General features: G+C 47.5%; 1 protein-coding gene across 1 annotated transcript in view; it reads left to right on the forward strand.

The window, feature by feature from the left end:
- The first annotated feature begins 1,052 nt into the window (after window positions 1-1,052).
- Window positions 1,053-22,909, forward strand: part of kcnh5b (potassium voltage-gated channel, subfamily H (eag-related), member 5b) — a 113,124-nt gene continuing 91,267 nt past the window's right edge. The window contains exon 1 of the mRNA XM_079573409.1: window positions 1,053-1,236. Coding sequence (XP_079429535.1) covers window positions 1,164-1,236 — 73 coding nt within the window. The 5' untranslated portion in view covers window positions 1,053-1,163. The remainder of the gene's footprint in view (window positions 1,237-22,909) is intronic.

Consider the following 22,909-nt stretch of genomic DNA (forward strand, 5'->3'; position numbering starts at 1 on the left):
TCTCTCTCTCTCCTTCTCTCTCCTTCTCCCTCCCTCTTCCCCCTCTCTCTCTCTTTACTCTCCTTCTCTCTCCCTCTTCTCTCTCTCTCTCCCCTCCCTCCCCTCCTCTCTCTCTCTCTTTACTCTCCCTCTCTCCTTCTCCCCCTCCCTCCCTCTCCCCTCCCTCCCTCTCCCTCCCTCCCTCCCTCTCCCTCTCTCTCTCTCCTTCTCCCTCTTCCCTCCCTCTCTCTCCCCCCTCTCTCTCTCCTCTTCCCTCTTCCCTCTTCCCTCCCTCCCTCCCTCTCTCTCCTTCTCCTTCCTCCTCTCCCTCTCTCTCCTTCTCCCTCTTCCCTCCCTCTCTCTCTCCCCTCCCTCTCGCTCCTTCTCCCTCTTCCCTCCCTCTCTCTCTCCCCTCCCTCTCTCTCTCCCCTCCCTCTCTCTCCTTCTCCCTCCTCCTCTCCCTCTCTCTCCCCTCCCTCTCTCTCCTTCTCCCTCTTCCCTCCCTTTCTCTCCCCTCCCTCTCTCTCCTTCTCCCTCTTCCCTCCCTCTCTCTCTCCCCTCCCTCTCTCTCCTTCTCCCTCTTCCCTCCCTTTCTCTCCCCCTCCCTCTCTCTCTCTCTTCCCTCTCTCTCCCTCTCTCTCTCCCTCTTCACTCCCTCTCTCCCCTCCCTCTCTTCTCTCTCTCTCCCCTCCCTCTCTCTCCTTCTCTCTCTCCCCTCCCTCCCTCTCCTCCTCTCTCTCCTTCTCCCTCCCTCTCCCCTCCCTCTTCCCTCCCTCTCTTCTCTCTCTCTCCCCTCCCTCTCTCTCCTTCTCTCTCTCCCCTCCCTCCCTCTCCTCCTCTCTCTCCTTCTCCCTCCCTCTCCCCTCCCTCTTCCCTCCCTCTCTTCTCTCTCTCTCCCCTCCCTCTCTTCTCTCTCTCTCCCCTCCCTCCCTCTCCTCCTCTCTCTCCTTCTCCCTCCCTCTCCCCTCCCTCTTCCCTCCCTCTCTTCTCTCTCTCTCCCCTCCCTCTCTCTCTCTCCCTCCCTCTCCCTCTCTCTCTCTCCCCCTCCCTCTCCTCCTCCCCTGCACCTCTCCCCTGGTCCTCCAGTGCTGGTCGCGCAGCAGCCCGAGCGCCCGCCTGTACCATGCCCTGTTGGCTCCGGTCTCCGAGCAGCCTGAGCGTCCGTGTCCGGCCCCAGCAGCACGATGCCCGGAGGGAAGCGCGGGCTGGTGGCGCCTCAGAACACCTTCCTGGAGAACATCGTGCGCAGATCCAGCGGTGAGTGCGGAGTCAGCCACACAGAGGATCCGAGAGTTTGGGGAAAGTCCTTTACGCACGAGCCTCACGTGGATCTAACGCTTTAAAGGAAACTATTCTTGGATTTTATCCCTGAGTTTGTGGATCTTTATTTCAACTTTGAAGACGCCGAAAGGTTTGGTTTGATTTAGGATTTTAACATAAGATAAGACTTTATTGATCTCACTCTGGGGAGATTCACTTGTAAAGGGACACTGCAGATCATTTTTTATTTTCAGATTTTGGACCAATGTGATCTTTTAACTTAAACATCACCTGAAAACAAACCTAATCTTCACAATTACATGTTTAACCTCTTGACTCCCACCTGAACATGTTTTCTCCTGTTCTCCAAATTCTCCAAATCTAAAAGCTTCTTCAAAACAGAGGCAAAAAACGAGAAGAAAATGAGGATGAAAACGCAACAAAAAAGTGTTAAAAAGTGACCAAAAAAAGCGACAAAAATGACAAAAACTCAACAAAAAGGTGACAAAAGAGCAACAAAAAAGTGACAAAAATCCAGCAAAAAAGTGAAAGAAATCCAGCAAAAAAGTGACAAAAATCCAGCAGAAAAAGGACAAAAATCCAGCAAAAAAAAGACAAAAATCCAACAAAAAAAAGACAAAAATCCAGCAAAAAAAAAGGACAAAAATCCAGCAAAAAATAGAGAAAAATCCCGCAAAGAAAATGACAAACATCCAGCAAAAAGACACAAAAATGCATCAATAAAGTAACAAAAAAAGTCAGAAAAAGTGCAATAAAAAAGTGACAGAAACACATAAGGGAAATAAAAAGTGACGACAATGGCAAAGAGGAGAGAATGCATTTGGTTTTGGCGGGTGGTAAGAGGTTAATTGTTGCTTTTCCATGGATTCATACGCAGCATTGTAATTTCAAAGGCCATTTCCTCACACAGCATTTTTCTCACTTTGTAGTGACAATATCTCCACATAAGTAGCTCTTACAGACTTCAAACTCCCCAGTCTTGGATTTAACAATGTTAAGTTTTTGTTGAGGGATTTTCTTTAACATCTAATTCCAAATCTGACTTATTGAGCTTTTTCAATATGATTTTCACAGATCTTTCCACATATAACTCATTCGAAATCCTTTAAGTCTTTGTAAATAACAAAATGATAACCTTCTGTCCATTATTCAAATTTTGTTGCAGACGATGAAGGCCATGAATTTCTTTACACGAAATGGGTTATTTTCTCATATTAATATCAAGGATTTACAGCAAAAGTTTCAAATATAAAATATCTCCATTCACCTGCAGCCTCTCGCTTAAAGCAGCTCATACAAACACACTGACAGCATGTATTTAGTTTTCAAGTACAGTTGCTCTTTTATGTGAGAGTATTATGATTATTACTTTCATAAAACCAAAAGAAAACATTGCAGAGTTCAGTCTTAGCTTCATAACAAAACATTATAAATAAAGAGAGGATGAAAACGATCAGGGAAACTTTAGCTCTGATCTGTCTCTCCTTCAAAACACAAATAAAGATTCAAAAGTCTTTTCACCATTGAGCATATTGACATTTTGATATTTTCGATGTGTTATATTCTGTTCTAATTTTGTACTACCTTTGTGCCCCCTTTCTTGTATAGACTTTTTATTATCATTACACATAAGACACCACTGTTTTACTATTACTTGCACATTTTCCTGTCTATTTGCCCCCTGAGTGTTTCTTAAAACTAAGTATTTTCCTCCTCCTACATGTTTCAGTGAATTTCTCCAGTGTGAGATCAACAACGTCCGATCTTATCTTATTATTATTCATTATCTTTTCATGGGGCGACAGTGGTACAGAGAGCGGGTCGTCTCTAATAACCAGAGCTCTTAAAGATGCCCACTGTCATTGTGTCCTTGTGCAAGACACTTCTCCTCCTTGCCTCCAGTGTCTGCGTACACTGGTGTGTGAATGAGAGTGAATGGGTGACTGGTTTCTTACTGTAAAGCGCTTTGGGCCTGATGAAAGTAGAACTCTTTTCATCAAATGCCACATATATCCTTTACTATATCACAAATCACTGTCATAGTATGAACTCAAATAGTGAAAATTGGTTCTGTGCTTCTAAATATAAAACACTTGTATCAATTTCCTGAACTTGCAGGTGAGTTTTTTGGCATTTGACCCTGAAAAGTGAGGCTAAAGTTGTAAAATGTGTCTCTGAACTCATCCCTGTGGAGAACTGGGATGTGAGAAATGTGTTTAGGAATGACTTTGGACACAATTACTGTCATTTGTAAAGAAAAAAAATCAGGTATCGGGCTTTTGTGTGAGATCTTGATCTGTAAAGACGCTGTTGCCGATGTCTATGGACTCACGAAGTCCAGACTCTCGCATGTTATTGTGAATATTAGTCAGTTTATCTGTTTCCAGGAGGAAGTTCATGTCCGAAAGAAAGTCTGAAGTGTCTTTTTGTGGGTGAGTGTTTGACAAATGGATCGATGGCTTTTTCCCCCCACATGTGGTCAAGTCAATCCCTGGAGGTTTGTCAGAGGGTTGATGTTAATGTGAAGTATTTCTGTGTTTCCGCCCGAGGCTCAGGTCTAACTCCTCAGGGCAGACCTCAGGACGGACCGGGCCTGTCTCTAATTGGACCAAAGACCCTTCACTAAACCGTCTGTCCAGAACAATATCATCCCCCACAGACTTTACAGCAGTTAGATATTCCTCCTGCAGCTCAGTCCCGGACCTGCAGCTGATTTAGGCATGTGTATTTTCCAATAAAGTAAATGCATAGTGTAGTTGGAATAGATGCTCTGCAAAAAGATAATATCCAGCATTGGCTTAAATGACTTGTATCTTGTTTTGAGCGTTTTTCACTCATTTAGACAATTTTCCTGATCGGACCAAGTTTACTTTGCTTGTTTGAGGACATTTCAGACCAGTTCTAGGGTAAATCTCGCTTGAAATAAGAAAGTAAAATTGCCAATGAGATAAGACCAATTTTCTTACCCCATTGGCAAAGAAAATGACCTGAAATAAGGACGAAATGTATCGAAACGAGTCAGAAACATCTCAGAACAATTGAAATAATCTAGGACAAATGCCCAAGAACTTCTTAACTAGTCAAAACAACTACAATTTGGATTATTGTGCTCAAATTGAGATGTTTATACTGATCTAGTTGAGTTCACATAATGCATTGATAACATGTAAGTTCTGTGACCTGCACAAGGAAACAGACTGTGGTGAATGAGCAGCTCATGAAGTTCAAAACAGAGAGAACCTGAGTAAAGACTTAGGGACCGTGGCTAAAGTCTCCTCCGTGCGTTGTATCATTGGCCGCATTGTCTAAATTCCTATAACTCTTCTTGCTCATCGTTCTCTTTGAATATGGGACGTTCTTTTGTCAAATACTGTACTACACCGTTCAGGTAATACTTTAGAATACGGCCCAGTAACTCCTAGGTAGTTACTGTGGTGCATCCCTGGTACTGACAGAGGTAGTTACCAGGTACTGCTTCATTATATAAAAAAATAATAATCACGATTATTTTAGTAATAATTGACATCATGATTATTCAAACGATTATTTGCTGCCTTTAAAAAAAATATATTTGGACAATAAAAAAATTAAATAATAATGTGCTCACGTTTCTAAGCTAATCATCTATTGAGAGATACCTGCCCCCTGCTGGCCAGCCCACACACCTGTCCAACAGAGCCGCGCAGCCTGATGACATCATCACACAGCGCTAATGTTTTCATGTCGGACCAAAGCCTGAAGCTGCGTCCGAAACGAGCAGATTGGTAAGAGCTCTTACGCCAAACCGGATGTGCGTCAGCGTCCGCCATGACAAGAAGCTTCCGAATTGGTCTGTCAGTTAGCACGTAGTTAGGAAAAGGAGCCTCGATGCTAACTATCATAGCCACTTTAGCATAGTGACCTCTGGTGCTAACTAACCAGTGATTAGGAGATATGAGCCATCCCATAAGCCACTGCGCCAGCTTTTGGTGATGTCACTTCCCTTTCCCCTGTTTAAGGACGGACGGATTGTTCAAAATGCTGCTGAAGCTCTAGTTCAGTAACTGCAAAGATTTAACAGTCGACCCCATGAAAGGTTGAGGATTAGTGCTTAGAGGCTACAATTTGATGGTTTCAGACGCAGCCTGAGCCTTTAGCTCGTGAAATGCGAAGGGAACAGAAACAATCATCTCAGTGGCATGAAATAATTAGAGTTTGTTTGAGCTCCGTTGATCTGCTCCTGAAGAAGAGTTTAAAGTTTTCTGAAAAAACAAAACAGTGTCTGGGTAAAGGACATCGAGGCTGTTCTCCTTTCAGCACTAGGTGAGCTCTTAACAGTGGTGTTATCTCAAGCTCGGTATAAAAAATATGAGTATGATATTATTTACAGTTCTGTCACGCTGGTGTTTCAGCTGATCAGACGCGTCACAAAAACCAAGCAGGACGGACTTTTTGCGCTTTGGATGGAGACACAGGAGGGCGTTCTTAAAGGAATAGGCCACCGTTTTTACATACAGAGATATGTTCTTACCTCACTTTAGCCGAGTTAATATATCCCCGTCTGGTCTTTGTCCGTGCGCTCTGTCAGGCAAACGGAGCACATACGCAGCCTCTCCCACATGTCACATAGCTCCAAAAAAGCTCACGATAGAAGCTACCAAGCTCTTCCACGTGTTCCCTATTTAAATAAAGTTACGTGAAGTGTTTTCATGCGAAGTATATTTACACAGAAATGTAGCATGTCGATTTTATAAGCAAATAAAAAGGGGGACTATATTGTGAGGCGTAATGATACGAGGAGTAAAACGTCCGCGCAGTAACTCCTAAAGACTTCCCCCGCTCACTTCCGTCAATAACCTTTAGGAGTTACTGCGCGGACATTTTACTCCTCGTATCGTGCTATTTTTGTGATCGTCTAGTGTAATAATCAAAATCGTAATTGAATTTCTATTAATTGCACAGCCCTGACTTACAGTGGTACAGCCTGGTATGGCCTGGTATGGCCTGGTAACTCCGGTGCCATTGGTCCGACGACCCATTAGTCAAACGTCTCATTATTCAGAAAATATATAGGCCTAACCCTATGGCAGCCCCACTCAGTGGGTGATTTTCAGAATAATGAGATGCTGAAATAATGGGCCGACCTCGTAACTCCTACGTAGTTACCTAAACGTACCACTGTGAGTACTTGGTAAGTATCTCAGGGATGTACTACAGTCACTATCTAGAAGTGAACGGGCCGTATTCTAAAGGGGAACCTGCCGTTCCTGCAGCTGTGGGCTGAGCACTCGCTGCTTCCTCTTTATCTTTATTACATTAACATCAGACGCAGCCTCGTGCATCTTGTTAAGCACTCAGGACAAACTGTGAATTTAAACACCGTCCACGTCCCGAGGGAGAGACGGGACGGGACAGTTAATGTGTGCTTTATTAATCCACTGAGGAGGATTTGTCGACTGAATTTGATCCATCCTCAGTGCCGGTGGGGCGACCCGTCTGGAGCAGTGGGCGCCCAGAGACCCAGCTCCACATGAGGCCACAAACACCTGCGTGGAGGATTGACCTATTTCACACCATGGTCTGGGTGAATACTCGATTCTGATTGGCTGGTGGGGGCCAACAGGCGTGCATTATTTTTGTATAACCGCACATGTAGTCCGGTAGTTAAATCACTGGGATATCACTCCACTGTGGATAAACGCTTAATTAGTGACTGACAGGAACATATGAGATGGATTTTGTGTTAATTTCAACGTTTAGGCCAAAACAAAACGCTTGATAAATGTTTGTAGAGGAGAGTGAGCAGCTACGTTAGCTTCTGTTAATAACATATGAGCTTTACATTTCTATTGAAAACGGTTAAGGCTATTCATCATTTTCAGGCGTACATAAAATGATCCTGCATTTAAGCATATTTGTCTGGATTAGTGAAGTCAAACATAAAAGTTTCAGTTGGGGGGGCCCAGGTGTGAGCGACTCCACCGCAGCTGTTTCCATAAACAGTTGAGCTCATTGAGCTAGCTAGCTTTAGCTTCAGGTTAAACAGCGTAAAAGTGAAATAACTCCTGCCCATGAGTGCCGCATATCGGTGTTTACTTCCACGGAAAAGTGTTTCCGGGTTAGTCCTGTTGTGTTGTGATTCTGTGCTGATGTTGTGTCGTTGAGCCTGACTGAGATCCTCACAGCAGCAGAGAATGTCTCGCTCTGAGACGGGCCTCGTGAGTTTAGTCAATGAAAAAAAAATGTGTTATAAATGTTACGTACATGTTTTTAGTGCTAGGAGAAACTGGAGGAAGACACTCAGACACGGAGAGAACACGCAAACTCCACTCCTGTAGGTTTTGTATTAAACCCTGGACCTTCTCGATGTGACACACGAGTGCCACTGTGCTGCCTGTATTAACCTCTTAACCCCCACCTGAACCAAGCACATCTTCTCCAGTTTGGCTTTACCCAAATCTAAAAGCTTAGTAAAGAAAAAAGCATACAAATAGTGACAAAAATGTGACAAAAACAAAGCTGCAACACTTTTGTAGGTCTTAGTTTTCAAATGTGGCATGTTGTTGCTCTTCAGTCGAGAAGCTTTACGATTTAGGTAAAGCTGAACTGGAGACGCTTGGTTCAGGCAGGGGTTCACCTCTGCTCAGGTCTCCTCGTCGGCTCAAAGACATGAACCTCAGACCAAACCTGAGAGTCGCCCAGTGCTCCACATGCGTTTCCAAGGACATCACACATAGTTCCGGCGGCCATTTTGAATATCGAAGTATCGAATATCGAAGTAGAATTATGCAGTACTACAACATGTCACAATATCTATACTCAGGACTCTATACTTTAATGCTCTTGTAATCATTCCTCAAGAAGATCACAGTTAAAACACGGCCCCAGAGACGCACGTTTATCTGATATAAGCAACAAATCTCTGTCTGCGGAAGAGAAACATGTCATGTCAACAGAGTCTCAGTCTAAGTCAGTGTTTAAGCTGCTCAAGACGTTAGCATGCTACCAGTTAGCGACTGTAAGCCATTGATAGTTAAAACGTTCATCGCTTTTTTTGTCACTGTTTTGTTGCTCTTTCTTGTTAATTTTTTGTTGCTTTTTCATCTTTAGTCGTGTTTTTGTCACTTTTTAATCGTGTTATTGTTGCTTTTCCAGCACATTTTTGTCGCTCTTTTGCCACTTTCTTGCGTTTGGATTTGGGTAAAGCCAAACTGGAGAAAAGGTTTTGAGAAAAGGTTTTAAAGAGCGTGGGGAAATCTAGTCTACGGTAAAAAAGTCTAGTCTACGGTCTGTGTTTACTTTAGTCCTAGTTTAGTCCTGGTTGAGTCCTGGATTCCTCTTGCTATTTTCTTGGTTTAGACCTGGTTCAGTCTCTGTTTAGTCCTGGTTGAGTCCTGGATTCCTCTTTCCTCTTGGTTTAGACCTGGTTCAGTCCTAGTTTAGTCCTGGTTGAGTCCTGGATCACTCTCTCCTCTTGGTTTAGACCTGGTTCAGTCCTAGTTTAGTCCTGGTTGAGTCCTGGATTCCTCTTTCCTCTAGGTTTAGACCTGGTTCCGTCTCTGTTTAGTCCTGGTTGAGTCCTGGATTCCTCTTTCCTCTTGGTTTAGACCTGGTTCAGTCTCTGTTTAGTCCTGGTTGAGTCCTGGATTCCTCTTTCCTCCTGGTTTATTCCTGGTTCCGTCCGCATTGAGTGCATTGTATTGTAATTAGCTCCACATTAGCGTTCTCCTCGTGTGGTCTCCTCTCATTTACATTCTGCTGACTCATGTTTACCGTCACAGCGGCTCAGGAGAAAACCCAAAACCTGCCGACTCATCACTTACAGTAAATAAAGATGATGTCGTTCATGCCAATACACTTTATTCTTATATTCAGACGCTGCGGGGGAAAAGGAAAGCGTTTACATGTCATGTTTGTTTTGTTGTACTGACAGAAATATGAGGTTTCTGTCACATTAATATGAGGTATTGATTAGGTATTGTTTAGCGTCATCACAGCTTGTAGAAAGAAACTGTTAGAGGCATCAGTAGAACATTTAGATCGAGTGGAAGAAGCAGTTCATAAATGGTGGCCGAGGCATCATTAACAAAAGCCTGATTTAAAAGAACAGGCCTAGTTCTTCCATGGAGATACAGCATGTTTGAGTGTTTTGGTGTAGTTCTCCAACCGTCCACTGGGGCACTAGACTTTACTGTAAAAAACCCAGTCCCTCAGTGCTCTCCCTCTAGCCCTTGCACTTCCTGTTTTGGCTCGACTGGGAGCGGTGCTTTACGAGAGCAGGTAAAATATTGGCAAGTCTTAAAGGAACAGGCCACCGTTCTTTCATACTGAGATTTGTTCTTACCTGAGCTTAGACGAGTTCATGTGTACATGTCTGGTCTTCACCCGTGCCTTCAGTCACGTAAACACAGCGCAGACGGCGTTAGCATTTAGCCTCTCCTCCTCTTTAGCTCCAAACCAGGTGAAGATAGAAGCTACCAAGCTCCTCCACGTTTTCCCTATTTAAATATGGTTACGTGAAGTGTTACACTACAAAGTATAATTACACAAAATTAAACAATGTGGATTTTCTAAGCGGATAAAAGGGGAACTATATTATAAGGCGTAATGATAGCAGGAGTAGTTTGGCATCCCCACAGTAAAGTGAACATATTACTGCGCGGATTTGGTTTGGTAGAGCCCACTTTCTCGAATCATGTGTCGTTTCTAATTCTGCCAGTTTGTTATACTCAAAATATCCAGTTTGGACTAGCATAGGTTGGGGTCGGACTAGTTTGGACTGGTTTATGCTGGTTTAGAGCAGTTTTTGACTGGTTTGGACCAGTTTTGAGCAGTTTAAGACTGGTTTGGACCAGTTTAGAGCAGGTTTGGACTGGTTTATGCTGTTTAGAGCAGGTTTGGACTGGTTTGGACCAGTTTTGAGCAGTTTAAGACTGGTTTGGACCAGTTTAGAGCAGTTTTGGACTGGTTTACGTTGTTTAGAGCAGGTTTGGACTGGTTTGGACCAGTTTTGAGCAGTTTAAGACTGGTTTGGACCAGTTTAGACCAGGTTTGGACTGGTTTATGCTGGTTTTGACAGGTTTCGAGCTGTTTTTTTACTGGTTTAGAGGAGGTTTCGATTGGTTATGACCAAGTTTAGACCAGGTTGGACTGGTTTATGCTGGTTTAGAGCAGTTTTGGACTGGTTTGGACCGGTTTTGAGCAGTTTAAGACAGGTTTGGACCAGTTTAGACCAGGTTTGGACTAGTTTATGCTGGTTTTGACAGGTTTAGGGCTGTTTTTTTTACTGTTTTAGAGGAGGCTTCGATTGGTTTTGACCAAGCTTAGATCAGGTTTGGACTGGTTTAAGGCAGGTAACTAAGCGCTCTAACTATAAAAAAAAAAAAAAGCTTAGAAAATACAAAAAAAGAGTGTAGGGAGTAACATTAAAGGGTTAATTCTAAGTAAGTTAGTTCTGTCTGTCTGTCTGTCTGTCTGTTGGTAGCGTTGTCGGGGGGATTCCGTGCGTCGTGTGGATACCAAACATGTCAGTATTTGCGAATGGATACACGATAAAAACATCCACATTTCTCTCTGTACTAAACCCCTTATTGATCTAAAAACAGACGCTTCCCGCTCCTCTAAACGCCCTCTCGCTCCCCTCGCGCCCTCTGACCCTCCCTTTGACCCGCGGCGGCCATCTTGGCTCTGCGCTGTGGGTAATTGGCGGCAGATGAAAGGGGGAAGTGTGTGTCAGCGTTCGGAGGGTTTTAGTCATTAGGTAATGGTCCACATTCAGCGCTTTCCTTTACGGCTCTGACCCCTGGAAACCGCAGATCCCACAATGCTTTGCTGCCTTGTTAATTTAATGCTTCGACGACGATTAGGTGAAGGCGCTGCTGCCAGTTTCTAATATGAAAGACCAGGCGGTTTTATTTTACTCCTCACTGAATCTTCTGCTGCTCGTAATGATGAACGTCACTGAGAGAAATGGATTATATATTTGACCAGAATTCCTTTAATGATAACTCGGCAAGTAAATAATCAGTATTTTTGCACCGAGAATAAGAAAACACATGTTAGCTAACTCTGAATATACAGAATACACTTGGAGCGACAAACACGGCAGCGTGAGTTCTGGATTTACAAATATATATTAATGTAGGTGTAGATGTAGGTGTGAACATCAGCACATCTTTTCTTACTTTCTGTCTCGAGAATCTGTAGCTCCAAAGAAAAACAAAATAATGGCTTTAGACACGAGTCTTAGTCTTTGGGATGAAAATGCCTTTAATTTTAGTGACATTCTAGTCACTTTGGGAACCTTTTTGTCATGGTTTTGCCACTTTTTTGGATGTTTTTTTGGCACGTCTTAGTAATTTTGTGGCACTTTTTTTGTCGTTTTTTTGTTATATTTTGACCCTTGTTTACGTCTTGATTTTTTTCCCCCAAGAATCTTTTACATTTGGGTAAAGCCTCACTGGAGAAGAATATGCTCGGTTCAGGTGGGGGTTAAGAGGTTAAAACTGTCCCGAGAAAAGATAAAGTGAAAAAACCTACTGTGGAACAAGAGCGTTTGATTTTTGATTTATTTCCAGGATGGCCCCGTTGAGATGAACCGTCTCTTTTTCTAGGGGGTCCTGAGCACAAAATAACCAAACATCAACAAACCAACAATCACACAGTGTCATGTCTTGATAAATTTCCCTCACTTTTGAAGAAAGAAAAAAAAATAAAAAAAAAATAAAGAGGAAACATCAGGAAAATGCTCGTAGCACTGACAGTGACATTTGAAATGATTGATGTAGAGCTGTAGTTGAAGTTCTAAATTATTCCAATCAAATGAAGCTTTATATCGAAAGGCTCTTTCCTGCCTCCATTTTTTTTATTTTTGTCTTTTTTTGGGGGGGCTCATAGCGAGGTTTTTTTGGTCTTATTTTAGCTGTACAAGATAATTTGTTTGTGAAGCACAAACCCCAGTTTCAACAAGAGTCTGAGGGTCAGACTGTCCGACAGCAGCAGGTCTGAAGGTCTGAAGGTCTGAAGGTCTGAAGGTCTAAAGGTCTGAAGGTCTAAAGGTCTAAAGGTCTGAAGGTCTAAAGGTCTAAAGGTCTGAAGGTCTGAAGGTCTGAAGGTCTGAAGGTCTAAAGGTCTGAAGGTCTAAAGGTCTAAAGGTCTGAAGGTCTGAAGGTCTGAAGGTCTGAAGGTCTAAAGGTCTAAAGGTCTAAAGGTCTGAAGGTCTGAAGGTCTGAAGGTCTGAAGGTCTAAAGGTCTAAAGGTCTGAAGGTCTGAAGGTCTGAAGGTCTGAAGGTCTGAAGGTCTGAAGGTCTGAAGGTCTGAAGGTCTAAAGGTCTAAAGGTCTGAAGGTCTGAAGGTCTGAAGGTCTGAAGTTCTAAAGGTCTAAAGGTCTAAAGGTCTGAAGGTCTGAAGGTCTAAAGGTCTAAAGGTCTGAAGGTCTAAAGGTCTGAAGGTCTGAAGGTCTAAAGGTCTGAAGGTCTGAAGGTCTAAAGGTCTAAAGGTCTGAAGGTCTAAAGGTCTGAAGGTCTGAAGGTCTAAAGGTCTAAAGGTCTGAAGGTCTGAAGGTCTAAAGGTCTAAAGGTCTGAAGGTCTAAAGGTCTAAAGGTCTGAAGGTCTGAAGGTCTAAAGGTCTAAAGGTCTGAAGGTCTAAAGGTCTGAAGGTCTAAAGGTCTAAAGGTCTGAAGGTCTAAAGGTCTGAAGGTCTGAAGGTCTAAAGGTCTAAAGGTCTGAAGGTCTGAAGGTCTAAAGGTCTAAAGGTCTGAAGGTCTAAAGGTCTAAAGGTCTAAAGGTCTAAAGGTCTAAAGGTCTAAAGGTCTAAAGGTCTGAAGGTCTAAAGGTCTAAAGGTCTAAAGGTCTAAAGGTCTGAAGGTCTGAAGGTCTGAAGGTCTGAAGTTCTAAAGGTCTAAAGGTCTAAAGGTCTGAAGGTCTGAAGGTCTAAAGGTCTAAAGGTCTGAAGGTCTGAAGGTCTAAAGGTCTAAAGGTCTGAAGGTCTAAAGGTCTGAAGGTCTAAAGGTCTGAAGGTCTGAAGGTCTGAAGTTCTAAAGGTCTAAAGGTCTAAAGGTCTGAAGGTCTGAAGGTCTAAAGGTCTAAAGGTCTAAAGGTCTGAAGGTCTAAAGGTCTAAAGGTCTAAAGGTCTGAAGGTCTGAAGGTCTGAAGTTCTAAAGGTCTAAAGGTCTAAAGGTCTAAAGGTCTGAAGGTCTGAAGGTCTGAAGGTGAGAGTCGTGAGAGTCGTGAGACGCTGCAGGTGAATATATGAATACATTTGAAACTTTTTCTGTAGATTCCTGACATAAAAATATATATTATGTTTTCAGCGACGAAGTCTGAATAATGGACAGAGCCCGGTTTGAATATGTGGTTTTATTTTGTGACACATTAGCTTCAAAAGAATTGACTTTAAAGCACTTGAAATATTGGGATTTGTGCTGATTTTGAGTCGATCGGTTTTATCGCCGACAAACTGTTTTTTCTTTTACCTTTAACTTTTTTGTGTCTAATTTCAAGTGTTTTGGTTTGTTTATTTAAGAATAAGACGGTCCAAACCTACTCAAAATCAACATGAATTTTCTTCATTCAAGCACTTTTTAAACTATTAATCTAAGATGAGAGGACATTATTTCCAGTCCTACTTACACTGCAACAACTAGTCTTGATATAAGTACTTTTGTCCTTGATTTGAGTTTAATTTCAGAAAATATGTTCTCCATGGGACAAGATATTTAGATTAAAAAAAAACATCCCTGCACTAATTAGGACGAGTTTTAATTTACTTGAAATATAAAGTATTTTTAGTCTTGAAATTAGAAGAAGTAAAAAAAGAGAGAATGTCACTTATTTGAAGATGACTTTGTGCAGTGTAGTTGTGAGAAAATCTGTAAAATTTCAAATTTTGCTAATTAGTTTTTTGTGTTCAAACCTTAATAAATCAGGAATCAGAAATGATCAATGATATAAACAAATTCCCTCTGAAAAAAACATCCAAATCTTTTTAATGTCTTGACCCCCACCTGAACTGAGCACATGTTCTACAGTTTGGCTTTACCCAAATCTAAAAGGTTGAAAAAAAGCATCAAAATAGCAACAAAAACGAGGATGAAAATACAGCAAAAAAGGTTCCAGAAAAGCTGCAAAAATGAGGCAAAAAATCGTTTAAAAAATATGACAAAAACGTGACGACAATGTGAAAATAAATGAGCCACAACAAGTCAAGAAGCTTTTACATTTGGGTAATGCCGCTTGGCTCTGATGAGGGGTCAGAGGTTAAGTCCAAGATTGTGAAAGTGTGGAGTCTGTGCAGCTGCTGCGGTGGAACCAAAACCTCATTTAGTGAAAACAGCCCTGATGTTTAGAAACATCTGCACACAAAAAAACAGATGTTAAGGAGAAAACTTGTCAATGGAACATAAAGTTTTCAGCTGCGGCGTCTGGACGTCCCAGTTCCAGCTCTGTTATAATGAAACAGGAGCAGCTGGACGGATTTCCCCCCTCGTGTTTGTGCTCGTCCTCGGCCGCTGTTACGAGAAGCGTCTTCATTGATCGTGATTCCAGTCGGCCTCGTGCTTCCCTTTACAGTCGCTCTGCTGTAAACCCGCGTGCTTCCGTTACAGTCGCTCTGCTGTAAACCCGCGTGCTTCCGTTACAGTCGCTCTGCTGTAAACCCGCGTGCTTCCCTTTACAGTCGCTCTGCTGTAAACCCGCGTGCTTCCCTTTACAGTCGCTCTGCTGTAAACCCGCGTGCTTCCCTTTACAGTCGCTCTGCTGTAAACCCGCGTGCTTCCCTTTACAGTCGCTCTGCTGTAAACCCGCGTGCTTCCCGTTACAGTCGCTCTGCTGTAAACCCGCGTGCTTCCCTTTACAGTCGCTCTGCTGTAAACCCGCGTGCTTCCCTTTACAGTCGCTCTGCTGTAAACCCGCGTGCTTCCCTTTACAGTCGCTCCGCTGTAAACCCGCGTGCTTCCTTTACAGTCGCTCTGCTGTAAACCCGCGTGCTTCCCTTTACAGTCGCTCTGCTGTAAACCCGCGTGCTTCCCTTTACAGTCGCTCTGCTGTAAACCCGTGTGCTTCCCTTTACAGTCGCTCTGCTGTAAACCCGCGTGCTTCCCTTTACAGTCGCTCTGCTGTAAACCCGCGTGCTTCCCTTTACAGTCGCTCTGCTGTAAACCCGCGTGCTTCCCGTTACAGTCGCTCTGCTGTAAACCCGCGTGCTTCCCTTTACAGTCGCTCTGCTGTAAACCCGCGTGCTTCCCTTTACAGTCGCTCTGCTGTAAACCCGCGTGCTTCCCTTTACAGTCGCTCTGCTGTAAACCCGCGTGCTTCCCTTTACAGCCGCTCTGCTGTAAACCCGCGTGCTTCCCGTTACAGTCGCTCTGCTGTAAACCCGCGTGCTTCCCTTTACAGTCGCTCCGCTGTAAACCCGCGTGCTTCCCTTTACAGTCGCTCTGCTGTAAACCCGCGTGCTTCCCTTTACAGTCGCTCTGCTGTAAACCCGCGTGCTTCCCTTTACAGTCGCTCTGCTGTAAACCCGCGTGCTTCCCTTTACAGTCGCTCTGCTGTAAACCCGCGTGCTTCCCTTTACAGTCGCTCTGCTGTAAACCCGCGTGCTTCCCTTTACAGTCGCTCTGCTGTAAACCCGCGTGCTTCCCTTTACAGCCGCTCTGCTGTAAACCCGCGTGCTTCCCGTTACAGTCGCTCTGCTGTAAACCCGCGTGCTTCCCTTTACAGTCGCTCCGCTGTAAACCCGCGTGCTTCCCTTTACAGTCGCTCTGCTGTAAACCCGCGTGCTTCCCTTTACAGTCGCTCTGCTGTAAACCCGCGTGCTTCCCTTTACAGTCGCTCTGCTGTAAACCCGCGTGCTTCCCGTTACAGTCGCTCTGCTGTAAACCCGCGTGCTTCCCTTTACAGTCGCTCTGCTGTAAACCCGCGTGCTCCCGTTACAGTCGCTCTGCTGTAAACCCGCGTGCTTCCCTTTACAGTCGCTCTGCTGTAAACCCGCGTGCTTCCCTTTACAGTCGCTCTGCTGTAAACCCACGTGCTTCCCGTTACAGTCGCTCTGCTGTAAACCCGCGTGCTTCCCGTTACAGTCGCTCTGCTGTAAACCCGCGTGCTTCCCTTTACAGTCGCTCTGCTGTAAACCCGCGTGCTTCTGTTACAGTCGCTCCGCTGTAAACCCGCGTGCTTCTGTTACAGTCGCTCTGCTGTAAACCCACGTGCTTCTGTTACAGTCGCTCCGCTGTAAACCCGCGTGCTTCCCTTTACAGTCGCTCTGCTGTAAACCCACGTGCTTCTGTTACAGTCGCTCCGCTGTAAACCCGCGTGCTTCCCTTTACAGTCGCTCCGCTGTAAACCCGCGTGCTTCTGTTACAGTCGCTCTGCTGTAAACCCACGTGCTTCTGTTACAGTCGCTCCGCTGTAAACCCGCGTGCTTCCCTTTACAGTCGCTCCGCTGTAAACCCGCGTGCTTCCCTTTACAGTCGCTCTGCTGTAAACCCGCGTGCTTCCCTTTACAGTCGCTCCGCTGTAAACCCGCGTGCCTCCCTTTACAGTCGCTCTGCTGTAAACCCGCGTGCTTCCCTTTACAGTCGCTCTGCTGTAAACCCGCGTGCTTCCTTTACAGTCGCTCTGCTGTAAACCCGCGTGCTTCCCTTTACAGTCGCTCTGCTGTAAACCCGCGTGCTTCCCTTTACAGTCGCTCTCCGCTGTAAACCCGCGTGCTTCCGTTACAGTCGCTCTGCTGTAAACCCGCGTGCTTCCTTTACAGTCGCTCTGCTGTAAACCCGCGTGCTTCCCTTTACAGTCGCTCTGCTGTAAACCCACGTGCTTCCCGTTACAGTCGCTCCGCTGTAAACCCGCGTGCTTCCCTTTACAGTCGCTCTGCTGTAAACCCACGTGCTTCCCGTTACAGTCGCTCTGCTGTAAACCCGCGTGCTTCCCTTTACAGTCGCTCTGCTGTAAACCCGCGTGCTTCCCTTTACAGTCGCTCTGCTGTAAACCCGCGTGCTTCCGTTACAGTCGCTCTGCTGTAAACCCGCGTGCTCCCTTTACAGTCGCTCTGCTGTAAACCCGCGTGCTTCTGTTACAGTCGCTCTGCTGTAAACCCGCGTGCTTCCCTTTACAGTCGCTCTGCTGTAAACCCGCGTGCTTCCCTTTACAGTCGCTCTGCTGTAAACCCGCGTGCCTCCGTTTACAGTCGCTCTGCTGTAAACCCGCGTGCTTCCCGTTACAGTCGCTCTGCTGTAAACCCGCGTGCTTCCCGTTACAGTCGCTCCGCTGTAAACCCGCGTGCTTCCGTTACAGTCGCTCTGCTGTAAACCCGCGTGCTTCCGTTACAGTCGCTCTGCTGTAAACCCGCGTGCTTCCCTTTACAGTCGCTCTGCTGTAAACCCGCGTGCTTCCGTTACAGTCGCTCTGCTGTAAAACCGCGTGCTTCCCTTTACAGTCGCTCTGCTGTAAACCCGCGTGCTTCCTTTACAGTCGCTCTGCTGTAAACCCGCGTGCTTCCCTTTACAGTCGCTCTGCTGTAAACCCACGTGCTTCCCGTTACAGTCGCTCCGCTGTAAACCCGCGTGCTTCCCTTACAGTCGCTCTGCTGTAAACCCGCGTGCTTCCGTTACAGTCGCTCTGCTGTAAACCCGCGTGCCTCCGTTACAGTCGCTCTGCTGTAAACCCACGTGCTTCCGTTACAGTCGCTCTGCTGTAAACCCGCGTGCTTCCCATTACAGTCGCTCTGCTGTAAACCCGCGTGCTTCCCTTTACAGTCGCTCTGCTGTAAACCCGCGTGCTTCCCTTTACAGTCGCTCTGCTGTAAACCCGCGTGCTTCCCTTTACAGTCGCTCTGCTGTAAACCCGCGTGCTTCCCTTTACAGTCGCTCTGCTGTAAACCCGCGTGCTTCTCTTTACAGTCGCTCTGCTGTAAACCCGCGTGCTCCCGTTACAGTCGCTCTGCTGTAAACCCGCGTGCTCCCGTTACAGTCGCTCTGCTGTAAACCCGCGTGCCTCCGTTACAGTCGCTCTGCTGTAAACCCGCGTGCTTCCGTTACAGTCGCTCCGCTGTAAACCCGCGTGCTTCCCTTTACAGTCGCTCTGCTGTAAACCCGCGTGCTTCCCTTTACAGTCGCTCTGCTGTAAACCCGCGTGCTTCCCTTTACAGTCGCTCTGCTGTAAACCCGCGTGCTTCCCTTTACAGTCGCTCCGCTGTAAACCCGCGTGCTTCCGTTACAGTCGCTCTGCTGTAAACCCGCGTGCTTCCCTTTACAGTCGCTCCGCTGTAAACCCGCGTGCCTCCCTTTACAGTCGCTCTGCTGTAAACCCGCGTGCTTCCCTTTACAGTCGCTCTGCTGTAAACCCGCGTGCTTCCCTTTACAGTCGCTCTCTGCTGTAAACCCGCGTGCTTCCCTTTACAGTCGCTCTGCTGTAAACCCACGTGCTTCCGTTACAGTCGCTCTGCTGTAAACCCGCGTGCTTCCCTTTACAGTCGCTCTGCTGTAAACCCGCGTGCTTCCCGTTACAGTCGCTCTGCTGTAAACCCGCGTGCTTCCGTTACAGTCGCTCTGCTGTAAACCCGCGTGCCTCTGTTACAGTCGCTCTGCTGTAAACCCGCGTGCTTCCGTTACAGTCGCTCTGCTGTAAACCCGCGTGCTTCCCTTTACAGTCGCTCTGCTGTAAACCCGCGTGCTTCCCTTTACAGTCGCTCTGCTGTAAACCCGCGTGCTTCCCGTTACAGTCGCTCTGCTGTAAACCCGCGTGCTTCCCTTTACAGTCGCTCTGCTGTAAACCCGCGTGCTTCCCTTTACAGTCGCTCTGCTGTAAACCCGCGTGCTTCCCTTTACAGTCGCTCCGCTGTAAACCCGCGTGCTTCCCTTTACAGTCGCTCTGCTGTAAACCCGCGTGGTTCCCTTTACAGTCACTCTGCTGTAAACCCGCGTGCTTCCCTTTACAGTCGCTCTGCTGTAAACCCGCGTGCTTCCCTTTACAGTCGCTCTGCTGTAAACCCGCGTGCTTCCCTTTACAGTCACTCTGCTGTAAACCCGCGTGCTTCCCTTTACACTCGCTCTGCTGTAAACCCGCGTGCTTCCCTTTACAGTCGCTCTGCTGTAAACCCGCGTGCTTCCCTTTACAGTCGCTCTGCTGTAAACCCGCGTGCTTCCCTTTACAGCCGCTCTGCTGTAAACCCGCGTGCTTCCCTTTACAGCCGCTCTGCTGTAAACCCGCGTGCTTCCCTTTACAGTCGCTCTGCTGTAAACCCGCGTGCTTCCCGTTACAGTCGCTCTGCTGTAAACCCGCGTGCTTCCCGTTACAGTCGCTCTGCTGTAAACCCGCGTGCTTCCCTTTACAGTCGCTCTGCTGTAAACCCGCGTGCTTCCCTTTACAGTCGCTCTGCTGTAAACCCGCGTGCTTCCCTTTACAGTCGCTCTGCTGTAAACCCGCGTGCTTCCCTTTACAGCCGCTCTGCTGTAAACCCGCGTGCTTCCCGTTACAGTCGCTCTGCTGTAAACCCGCGTGCTTCCCTTTACAGTCGCTCCGCTGTAAACCCGCGTGCTTCCCTTTACAGTCGCTCTGCTGTAAACCCGCGTGCTTCCCTTTACAGTCGCTCTGCTGTAAACCCGCGTGCTTCCCTTTACAGTCGCTCTGCTGTAAACCCGCGTGCTTCCCTTTACAGTCGCTCTGCTGTAAACCCGCGTGCTTCCCTTTACAGTCGCTCTGCTGTAAACCCGCGTGCTTCCCTTTACAGTCGCTCTGCTGTAAACCCGCGTGCTTCCCTTTACAGCCGCTCTGCTGTAAACCCGCGTGCTTCCCGTTACAGTCGCTCTGCTGTAAACCCGCGTGCTTCCCTTTACAGTCGCTCCGCTGTAAACCCGCGTGCTTCCCTTTACAGTCGCTCTGCTGTAAACCCGCGTGCTTCCCTTTACAGTCGCTCTGCTGTAAACCCGCGTGCTTCCCTTTACAGTCGCTCTGCTGTAAACCCGCGTGCTTCCCGTTACAGTCGCTCTGCTGTAAACCCGCGTGCTTCCCTTTACAGTCGCTCTGCTGTAAACCCGCGTGCTCCCGTTACAGTCGCTCTGCTGTAAACCCGCGTGCTTCCCTTTACAGTCGCTCTGCTGTAAACCCGCGTGCTTCCCTTTACAGTCGCTCTGCTGTAAACCCACGTGCTTCCCGTTACAGTCGCTCTGCTGTAAACCCGCGTGCTTCCCGTTACAGTCGCTCTGCTGTAAACCCGCGTGCTTCCCTTTACAGTCGCTCTGCTGTAAACCCGCGTGCTTCTGTTACAGTCGCTCCGCTGTAAACCCGCGTGCTTCTGTTACAGTCGCTCTGCTGTAAACCCACGTGCTTCTGTTACAGTCGCTCCGCTGTAAACCCGCGTGCTTCCCTTTACAGTCGCTCTGCTGTAAACCCGCGTGCTTCCCTTTACAGTCGCTCCGCTGTAAACCCGCGTGCCTCCCTTTACAGTCGCTCTGCTGTAAACCCGCGTGCTTCCCTTTACAGTCGCTCTGCTGTAAACCCGCGTGCTTCCTTTACAGTCGCTCTGCTGTAAACCCGCGTGCTTCCCTTTACAGTCGCTCTGCTGTAAACCCGCGTGCTTCCCTTTACAGTCGCTCTCCGCTGTAAACCCGCGTGCTTCCGTTACAGTCGCTCTGCTGTAAACCCGCGTGCTTCCTTTACAGTCGCTCTGCTGTAAACCCGCGTGCTTCCCTTTACAGTCGCTCTGCTGTAAACCCACGTGCTTCCCGTTACAGTCGCTCCGCTGTAAACCCGCGTGCTTCCCTTACAGTCGCTCTGCTGTAAACCCGCGTGCTTCCGTTACAGTCGCTCTGCTGTAAACCCGCGTGCCTCCGTTACAGTCGCTCTGCTGTAAACCCACGTGCTTCCGTTACAGTCGCTCTGCTGTAAACCCGCGTGCTTCCCATTACAGTCGCTCTGCTGTAAACCCGCGTGCTTCCCTTTACAGTCGCTCTGCTGTAAACCCGCGTGCTTCCCTTTACAGTCGCTCTGCTGTAAACCCGCGTGCTTCCCTTTACAGTCGCTCTGCTGTAAACCCGCGTGCTTCCCTTTACAGTCGCTCTGCTGTAAACCCGCGTGCTTCCGTTACAGTCGCTCTGCTGTAAACCCGCGTGCTCCCTTTACAGTCGCTCTGCTGTAAACCCGCGTGCTTCTGTTACAGTCGCTCTGCTGTAAACCCGCGTGCTTCCCTTTACAGTCGCTCTGCTGTAAACCCGCGTGCTTCCCTTTACAGTCGCTCTGCTGTAAACCCGCGTGCCTCCGTTTACAGTCGCTCTGCTGTAAACCCGCGTGCTTCCCGTTACAGTCGCTCTGCTGTAAACCCGCGTGCTTCCCGTTACAGTCGCTCCGCTGTAAACCCGCGTGCTTCCGTTACAGTCGCTCTGCTGTAAACCCGCGTGCTTCCCTTTACAGTCGCTCTGCTGTAAACCCGCGTGCTTCCCGTTACAGTCGCTCCGCTGTAAACCCGCGTGCTTCCGTTACAGTCGCTCTGCTGTAAACCCGCGTGCTTCCGTTACAGTCGCTCTGCTGTAAACCCGCGTGCTTCCCTTTACAGTCGCTCTGCTGTAAACCCGCGTGCTTCCGTTACAGTCGCTCTGCTGTAAACCCGCGTGCTTCCTTTACAGTCGCTCTGCTGTAAACCCGCGTGCTTCCCTTTACAGTCGCTCTGCTGTAAACCCACGTGCTTCCCGTTACAGTCGCTCCGCTGTAAACCCGCGTGCTTCCCTTACAGTCGCTCTGCTGTAAACCCGCGTGCTTCCGTTACAGTCGCTCTGCTGTAAACCCGCGTGCCTCCGTTACAGTCGCTCTGCTGTAAACCCACGTGCTTCCGTTACAGTCGCTCTGCTGTAAACCCGCGTGCTTCCCATTACAGTCGCTCTGCTGTAAACCCGCGTGCTTCCCTTTACAGTCGCTCTGCTGTAAACCCGCGTGCTTCCCTTTACAGTCGCTCTGCTGTAAACCCGCGTGCTTCCCTTTACAGTCGCTCTGCTGTAAACCCGCGTGCTTCTCTTTACAGTCGCTCTGCTGTAAACCCGCGTGCTCCCGTTACAGTCGCTCTGCTGTAAACCCGCGTGCTCCCGTTACAGTCGCTCTGCTGTAAACCCGCGTGCCTCCGTTACAGTCGCTCTGCTGTAAACCCGCGTGCTTCCGTTACAGTCGCTCCGCTGTAAACCCGCGTGCTTCCCTTTACAGTCGCTCTGCTGTAAACCCGCGTGCTTCCCTTTACAGTCGCTCTGCTGTATACCCGCGTGCTTCCCTTTACAGTCGCTCTGCTGTAAACCCGCGTGCTTCCCTTTACAGTCGCTCCGCTGTAAACCCGCGTGCTTCCGTTACAGTCGCTCTGCTGTAAACCCGCGTGCTTCCCTTTACAGTCGCTCCGCTGTAAACCCGCGTGCCTCCCTTTACAGTCGCTCTGCTGTAAACCCGCGTGCTTCCCTTTACAGTCGCTCTGCTGTAAACCCGCGTGCTTCCCTTTACAGTCGCTCTGCTGTAAACCCGCGTGCTTCCCTTTACAGTCGCTCTGCTGTAAACCCACGTGCTTCCGTTACAGTCGCTCTGCTGTAAACCCGCGTGCTTCCCTTTACAGTCGCTCTGCTGTAAACCCGCGTGCTTCCCGTTACAGTCGCTCTGCTGTAAACCCGCGTGCTTCCGTTACAGTCGCTCTGCTGTAAACCCGCGT

Source organism: Gobius niger, assembly GCF_951799975.1.
Source record: "Gobius niger genome assembly, chromosome: 16".
NCBI lineage: Eukaryota > Metazoa > Chordata > Actinopteri > Gobiiformes > Gobiidae > Gobius > Gobius niger.